General features: G+C 37.2%; 1 protein-coding gene across 1 annotated transcript; it reads left to right on the forward strand.

The window, feature by feature from the left end:
* The first annotated feature begins 7,643 nt into the window (after window positions 1-7,643).
* On the forward strand, window positions 7,644-8,540 carry LOC100771810 (taste receptor type 2 member 107-like). The gene has a single exon (XM_027430013.1). The coding sequence runs from the start codon at window positions 7,644-7,646 to the stop codon at window positions 8,538-8,540; it is 897 nt and encodes a 298-aa protein (XP_027285814.1).
* The last annotated feature ends 812 nt before the right edge of the window (window positions 8,541-9,352 follow it).

Below are 9,352 nucleotides of genomic sequence, written 5' to 3' on the forward strand. Positions count from 1 at the left end.
CAGCAATTCCACTCCTAGGCATATACCCAAAAGAAGCACATTCATACAACAAGGACATCTGTTCAGCCATGTTCATAGCAGCATTATTTGTAATAGCCAGAAACTGGAAGCAGCCTAGATGCCCCTCAACCGAAAAATGGATAGAGAAAATGTGGTACATTTACACAATGGAGTACTACTCATCAGAAAAAAAAAAATGGAATCTTGAAATTTGCAGGAAAATGGATGGAACTTGAAGAAACCATTCTGAGCAAGGTAACCCAATCACAAAAAGACAAACATGATCTGTACTCACTCATATGTGGACCTGCTTTATGATACATAGTAGTGACCGTGCTTTATCAGAGCTGTTTTTAATGATGTTGCTCAGAATGGTTTCCTTCCAGATGATGATTGAGAAGCTAATTTAAAAAAATGGTTCCAGGTACCACAAGAGTAACAGAAGTATGCTGTTTTTCTGGGATTTTGTTTTTTACTTTTTTTTTTTAAATGGAGAGTGCTGGATGTTTCTACAATTTTGTTCAAATGACTGCAGAACCTGGAAAAGCTGTTTCTGCTATTGATGCATAACATACTGACATTATTGGTCTTTTTATATAAATGTAAATATATATATACATATATAATTTGAATATTTGGAAACTGTAGCTGTGCTGTCAACTTTGGAAAAAAGTATTTCAGTTTACCGTGTTGAGTTGGCATTGTACAAAAATTAACAGCCATATTGGTCTAGAAATGTTGAACTTAATTTTTTCCATTTGTACAGGGTTAATGCATTGTATTAAATATGTAAGGTCTTAAAAAGAAAAAGAAGGGATTTTGAGAGCCCATCCCTTGTGAAGGGATGCTCTCTTGACCTGGACACATGGGGAAGGGCCTAGGCCTGGCCCAGGATGATGTGGTAGGCTTTGGGGAGCCCCTTTTGAGGGCCTTACCCTGCCTGGGGAGTGGAGGGGGGGTGGCTAGGGGCAGGTGGCATGTTGGGGGGGAGGGGAGGGAGAGGGAGAAAGGATTGACATCTGAAGCAAGCTTGGTCCTAATTTGAACTGATATATATATATATATATATATATATCCTAATAGCGGAAGCAATCATAAATAGAAATAACAGTGCTGTATAAATCATAATGCCTACTCTCAAATTCTATTATAAAGCCACTGTAACAAAAACAACATGGTACTGGCACAAAAGCAAACTTTCTGATCAGCTGAATAGAATATATAATGCAGAAATAAAGCCATACAGCTGCAGCCACTTAACTCTTGACAAAGTGGTCAAAAGATATATTTGGTGGGACGGCCTCTCTAACAAGTAGCATTAGAAAATATATCCAAATGAAAGAATAAAAATAAAAATAGATCCATACCTCTCACTGTTCACAAAAATCAATTCAAGATTGGCCAAAGACATTAATGTAAAATGTGCAACTTCAAATCCAGTAGAGACAAACAGGAAAACCATTTCAAGAGATAGGTACAGGCATAAACTTTCTGAACAGGTCTGTACTAGCACAGGAAATAACCCCCCACCCGCGCGCTGCTCCAAAAAACGGCAAGTAAGATTGCATGAAATTAAAAAGCCTCTGCACAGCAAAGTTAATACAGTTAATTGAGTGAAGAGATGGCCGAGAGAACGGGAGAAAACAATTGCTATCTCTGTGTGTGTGAGAGACAGAGGGTGGGGGGAATCAATATCTATAACATAAAAAAAACTAAGTAAATGTGAAAAATCAAGCAATGCAATGAAGAAAGAAGCTAACGAAACAGACAGTTCTCAAAAGAAGGAATTCAAATGTTCAATAGACATTTGGAAGTTTGTTCAGCACATTTAGCCACTGGGTAAATGCAAATTAAAATTTGCATTGATTTGACATAGTCCCATCTATTGGTACTTGGCACTAGTTCCTGTGCTGCTAATGACCTAGTCAGAAAATTCTTACCAGTGTCCTGAAGGGTATGTCTTTGTCTAGAAATTTCCATGTTTCTGGTTTTAAATTGAGTTCTTTAATCTGTTTCAAACCGAATTTTGTACAATGTGGAAAATATAAATCTAATTTCATACTTCTGCAGGTGGATTCTGGTTTTGCCAGCATTTGATGCACAGGTAATCTTTTTTCCAGTGTATATACTGTAGCCTTTGTTAAAAATGGGGCAGACATACCTTCATCTGCTTATTTCTAGGCCCTCTATTCTGTTCCATTGTCCTACCTATCTGCTTTGACAATAGAACCAAGCTGTTTTTATCACTATAGCTCTATAGTACAATTTGGGGGGGAGGGGGGTTGGGGGTGGTTTTGAGACAGGGTTTCTCTCTGTAGCTGGCCTCAAACTCATGGAGATCCACCTGCCTCTGCCTCCTGAGTGCTGTGATTAAAGGCATACACCACCACTGCCGGCTTATAGTACAATTTAAAGTCAACTATTGTGATACTTCCACATGTGTTCTTACTCTTTGGGATCGCTTTAGCTACTTGTGATCTTTTGTGATTCCATAAAATTTTTAACTTTTTCTTCTGTATCAATGAAATATGGTCTCTGAATTTTAATAGGCATTGCATTAAATCCACAGATTAATTTTTGTAAAATAGCCACTTTCATAAGATTGATTCTGCCAATCCAGGAACATCTTTTCCATAATCTAATGTCTTGTTTGATTTCTTTTTCCAACGGCTTGGAATCTTAATTGTCAGTGTCTTTCTCCTTTATCTATAGGACAGTTTCTAACTCACCCTTGTTGGAATGGCGATCATCATCAAGACAGTAAATGAATAATTCATGAGTACTGATGGAGATGCAGGGGAGAGAAAGCATTTACACAGTGCTAGAGGGAATGAAATTAGTCCAGCCGCCATAGATGTCTGAATGGTAGTGCCGCAAAATGTAACTATAGAGATTGTTGAAGTCACCACAAGATTGATTGGTAGAGCCTAGAGAAATCAAGTTGGGACTGAGCTGGAAGCTTTATCCCTATTTGCTTAGCTTTCATGGTGCCAGATGCGTCTATGAATGCTACCACAAGAGTTGTTAGAAGCCATTTTGTTCAACTACGTACTCTGCATTGTACACTACAGTGCGGCAAGGTGGGGTGTATCCACTGGTACAACAGTAGCAAGCATGTTATGGAAATAACCAGCTGCTTTCTGTTTTGATCTCCTTCATATCATGGAATCCACATCTGATACTTCAAACCAAATCAAAAGCCCAGGACAGTGTGACCTCCTTTCAGGGAGAGAGAAATGGGTAGAGAGAAAAATGGAAATTCAAAGCTGAATAATCTCCCTGCATAATGTCATACTAATAGCTATTCTCCCAATGTAGATAGGCCCCTTACTATGCACTTTTTCTTGTGCTAACTCCTTCTCATAGAATCCATTTCAATATTACTGCTTTTGCTTGCCCTGTTCAACAGTTGTGGAAACCAGGGCACAAAAAGAGCTAATAATCTTGCTGAGGAGTATAAATCATGTATACACATGTCTATATTATCTATGCTAGGTGTGTGTGCAAGCAATTGGTTAATGGCTGGCCCCATACAAATTTATATGTATATTCCTCTGTATATTTCTTCATGTCCCATTCATGTAGGTGTGATCTTAGGTATGTGTGTAAATAGTGTGCATGTTCTTGATATATACGGATGTTAGATGATTAGATTCTCAAGCCCTAAATTTCTTTCTTACATGCCATTTCCTCTTTAAATGACTGTTTTGTCCTGCACAAGTACTCACCATCATTAACCATGATTAGCTTCAAGATCAGATAATAATGTGTACATGCAGGGTGGTATCAGTGAAGATCAAACATCTGTCTTTCTGAGCCTGGTCCATCCCCTATTAGATGCAGTGCAACAATTATAGTTATGCCTATTTTAAGGTATTTGAAAATGTTCAGTCTACTAACCTAAACAAAGTGTCAGATAATAAAATTAAAGTAATAGAATGACTATGTGACCAACTTATACCATCCCTGGGCATCTATCCTAAAAAGTCTAAATCATCATGTCACAGAGGTAATTTTACATCCATGTTTATTGCACCACCAGTCACAACCATAAAGTTATTTATGTGTATTTATAAATAGATAAATGGATAAACAAAATCTGATGTATATACACAATGGAGATTGATTGAGCCCCAATAAAAAATAAAGTTATGTCATTTGCAAGGAGGTGGATGCAAAATGGAGACATAATATTATTAAGTGAATTAAATCAGACTGAGAAAGAAAAATATCGCATGTTTTCTCTCATTTGTGGATCCTCGGTGTTGTACCAGCCTAAAAACATGAGAGTGGGGCAACATAGGGAAAGTAGTGTGATCACCAGAAAAAGAAAAGTAGGTGGGGGAGTAATGTAGATTGTTCAAAACAGTGCAAGTATGATACTTAAGTGAAATTGTCTTTGTGAAACCCTTACTGTAGGGTAAGTTAATATATATACTAATGAAAACTTGTAAAACATTCTTAAAGTTGTGAAATTTACCCTATATGTAATTACACTTAGATTTCAATTAAAAATAATCAATTTTAAAAAGTAAGCAGTTATATTCAAAAGTTACTTCCATATACTATTTTAATAATATAAATTATAATGATTTTTTGCTTTCTTGTTAATATTTTTCTGAATAGTTTTGGAGTTTTCAGGTGTTTGTGAGCTTAATTTTGTTTGTTATCTCTCACTGCCAAGCTTTGTTTTATTGAGCACTGGGGGATCAAATCCCCAGGCCTTTGTGCATGCCAGGCAAGCATCCCACTACCTAAACTAAACACCTAGCAGTCCTGGATTTTGTTATTCTATTTTGAACCCACTTCTATGAGAAATTTGTCTGTGGGAATCTGAAGTTCAAGTTTTTGGTGTGTTTTGCCAGCAAGGGATTAGTTGGGCATATTAACAATATCTAAAGACACCACCAGTCCTGGAATTTTTTTTTTCAGCAAGGTCTCACTATATAGTCCAGGCTGGCCTCAAACTCTAAGTGATCTTATTGACTTAGCCTCCCAGACATTGAATTTACACGCATTTGCCATGACACTCTAGTTAGACATCATCAAACTAAATTTTCAGCTTTTGAAATTTGATGCAATGCCGTCACAAAATCTAATTCCAATGCGCACATTTGCAAGGCTGTTCCTAAAACCTCTCAGAGCGACAAATCCTTACACTCTCCATTCCACTTAACGCCATGGTTCAGAAGTAAATGTCCCTACTTCAACCCTTCTCTGAATGCATATTCTTTTCTCATTTGTTCATTGTAATACTGCCTTCTGGGGGCTCTTGTTCACTGATAGCATCAAGTCTTACTTCTGGTTTTGAAGGGGCACAGACAGGTGGCTCATCCTATATGTGTGAGTGTTCCTTTTAAAATGAACACTTGCAAAAAAAATTTTAAAAATGGACACTTGCTCAAAGATTAACATTTTCCCCAGCAGTCCACTTTTTCAGTACATTGTCTTCCTCTTTCAAAATCTGTACTATCCTTTCACTTCATGGAGAGGGCATTAGTATACATACGGGGGAGAGACAGTAAAACAAGTAGTACACGTATCATATTTCTGATTGCTTGTTCATTGGTAGTTGCTTAAATCTGCAAAAAAGGGATCTCATCACAATCTTTTGCCACATTCTTTTAAAATACATTTTAATAAAAATATAATTGCTTAATTCCATCACTTCCTCCTTTTCAATCCCTCCCTCTAGTACCTAACATATTCCCTCTCACTCTCAAATTGGTAGAGTCTTTTATTTCATTATTATTGCTACACACATACATATATGTATGAACAAATATATTAATGCAATCCACTGAGCCCATTTTTATTGTCTGTGTGTGTGGTCTCAGGGCTGAAGCCATATCCTTAAAAACAAAAATTCCTCAGGCTATCCTTAACTTCCTTTCAGTGTTTTTGTTGTTTTGTTAAACACATTCAAATCTGCTTGTCCTAATAGAAGGTCTGCATTTATTAATAGTTCATCTACTTCCAAGAGTTTAATGTTGTCAAAGTCAAATTCGTGTAAATAGATAATTCATATTAATGGCACAGTTTCTGTGTAGCCTTGCAAGACACATATGATCTTTACAAGTTTTCTTCTCAAACAAAATCCAGTTTGTCTGTTTAGCGTGGTTACATGTGCTTTTCAATTCATATTGAATAATCTTTGTCAAATTCTATTTCTGGAACATTTACTACTAGATTTTCTCTGAAGTTTTATCTCTACACTTCTTCTCTGGGGGTTGTTAGCCACTGTTAATTTAAGGTTTTCACAGTATGTGAAGGAGGGGGTCCATTCTTTTCCATGTGGGTATCCAGTTATTCCAGATAGCATTTTAAGAATATTCTTTGCACCCTAGTGACACTCACATACAGTGTGCTTATACCTGATTGTGTTTCACTGTGAGCATCAGCAATCTATAACCAATACAAAGAGGAGTCTTTCTTTTCTCTAAACATCCATTTACTTATTAAACTGGAGATATGGCTGGGTGACACATAAATAAAACCCCCAGAATTCACAAATTCAAGTCTATCCCAAGATACATAGAAAAACCCAGTCTCAAATGCACACAAACTCACACATGTGATGATGATGATGCAAATAGTATCTGTATTAAAGGCAGATTTTTGAAAGATGAGTTGAGAAGATGAATAGGAAGTGTTTAAAATAGTATACATTCAATAAATGTCACTTTTAATTTTAGAATCATCTTTCTATTTGCTTGGGGTTTCCTGCCTCCTTGTTAGAATTCAAGCCCCATGGACCAAGAAGACATTATGGGTCTATGAACCAGCATCTCACCTCATAGACCAGAAGGGAGCATCTTGAATCATTGAAGAAATACTTATTGAGTGAATAAAGGAATGGATGTTATCAAACAGAAATGTGGTAAATGAAGGGACTGGTCAAAATCCATCAGCATAATCTTCATGCGTGAAAGCCATAGAACTCAGTATACAAATCATCGCAGCTGCTCTGTGGGGTATTTGTGAAACCTCTCAATTCTACAGTGAGCTTACATTTTATTCAGTTCAATCTCCTAGTCAGTGGTTACCTTCATTTGTTCCTCTTACAAATTTTATATATTTTAACTGTAAGCAGTGTAAATTTCTGATATTGTTTTGTCTTTTCTTTCTGCATGACTTTTGAATTCTTCCCAGTTTCTGAAGTTCTTTCACTGTATAAACCAGGTCTCCAGCCCCTGCATTCAAGTGATCTCAGCCTCCCAAGGAGTTGGAACTTCAGGTTTGTGGCACCAAGCCTAGTTGACAATAGTGGTTTCATAATAAAGAGGAGACAGGGTGGTACTGTTTTCTGTTGTCTGGCCAGAGTGTCTGATGTTCCACATTTGATTGTTAAATGCAAATAGTCTCAAAGGAACAAGCAAATTCCATGATACAGAAACTTTCATTTGCTTATTAACAAACTGGGAGCAGACATTAGTCTGCATACATTCCATAGTCAAGATAAGTCTTTGAGAACAGATAGTTCTGATTCTATCACATGACAACAGGCTTGAAAAACTTGTTTCTAAGTAAATAAAGAATATAACATAGCTCCTCTGTCAAACGGCATATAGATAGACAGACAGATAGACAGAGATATGGATATAGATAATCTACAATAGACGCAATCTTAGGGATCTACAGAGATGCTGAGTGCAGAAGAAGGCATCCTCCTTTTTGTTGCCACTAGTGAGGCAGTGCTGGGAGTTTTGGTGAACGCATTCATTGCACTTGTGAACTGCATGGACTGTGTCAGGAGCAAGAAGCTCTCTAAGATTGGCTTCATTCTCATTGGCTTGGCGATTTCCAGAATTGGTGTCATATGGATAATAATTTTACAGGGGTATGTACAATTGTTTGTCCCACATATGTTAACTTCTGGAAACCTAACTGAAAATATTACTTACCTTTGGGTAGTTATCAGTCACTTAAGTGTCTGGTTTGCCACCAACCTGAACATCCTCTACTTTCTAAAGATAGCTAATTTTTCCCACTCTCTATTTCTCTGCCTGAAGAGGAGGATCCGTTCAGTTTTTATCTTTCTATTGGGATGCTTGCTTACATCATGGCTACTGTCTTTTCCACAAATGATAAAGATAGTTCATGAGAGAAAAATGTACCAAGGGAACACATCTTGGTTTGACCAAAGGAAAAATTACTTTCTAATTACCCAAAGTTTAACCAATCTGGGAATCTTTTTCTTCTCTGTGGTAGCCCTGATTACCTGCTTCCTGATAATCATTTTCCTCTGGAGACACATCAGGCAAATGCAGTTGAATGTCTCAGGATTCAGAGACCTCAACACAGAAGTTCATGTGAAAGCCATGAAAGTTCTAATATCTTTTATGGTCCTCTTTATCTTGCATGTTATAGGCATTGCCATAGAAATAACATGCTTTACTCTGCCACAAAACCAACTGCTCTTTATAACCGGTTTGACAGCCACATGCCTCTATCCCTGTGGTCACTCAATCATCCTAATTCTAGGAAACAGCCAGCTGATGCAAGCCTTTTTGAAGATGCTGCAGCACATAAAATGCTGAGAGACAGAAAGAAATCTCGGTCATGTAAATGAGCTTTCAGAGAAATAGACACTATGCTCTTTCGTCAGTTTTTAACAGGTAGCGAATGTTATTAAAACCTCCTGAAATGGTTGATGACATCTCAAAGAACCTAACTTTCTGGTGGCATTTTAAGTTCACATGAAGCCTCAATTCACTTTGCTACTTGACTATGCAAATTCTTCCCCCAAACTAACCAGATAGTGATTGGTCTGGAGACAAGTCCATGTGGAGACTTTTGTGGTGAGAATAACCCTAAAAAGCAATTCATTTCATTGTTACTCACTGAAATTCCCAGGCTGAGTCAAAGAAAAGGAAAACAAGACAGAGGACTATGATCAGTCTTCCCGTCGGCAAAGAACTGGGGACCAGAAGTTGATGCTTCTTGTGTGTGAGGCTATTCTTTTTTTCAAACAGATGCTGTTGTCTTTGTTATGCAAGTCCTAATGTACTTTACTAATGGTATATATTTTATATAATAAAATTAGCCATAGTATTGGATATAATTCTGTCAAAAGCAGCTAGGGAAATGGAGTCCATCCAAGGGAGGACAGTGACTGAGTCTATAAATCCAGCAAATTCACCTGAGGTGAAGCAAAGCCAAAGGCCATTGAGAGTTGGGTGAATATTATGCAAGAATCATGTACCCAAAAGTGTTGATATGGTCAGTGACAAAGGAATAAAAATACTGCACTGGGGTAGAATCTGTGTAAAGTCTGAAATTTCTGTTTTGTATGTTCTGGGGCTAATGGGAATCATTTTTTCTATCATTAACTTACCAGTCTTTAATAAAT

The sequence above is a fragment of the Cricetulus griseus genome, chromosome 8, assembly GCF_003668045.3.
Source record: "Cricetulus griseus strain 17A/GY chromosome 8, alternate assembly CriGri-PICRH-1.0, whole genome shotgun sequence".
Taxonomy (NCBI): Eukaryota; Metazoa; Chordata; class Mammalia; order Rodentia; family Cricetidae; genus Cricetulus; species Cricetulus griseus.

Excerpts from the sequence above, each read along its gene's own strand:
- LOC100771810 (XM_027430013.1), top strand. The coding sequence starts at position 7,644 with ATGCTGAGTGCAGAAGAAGGCATCCTCCTTTTTGTTGCCACTAGTGAG.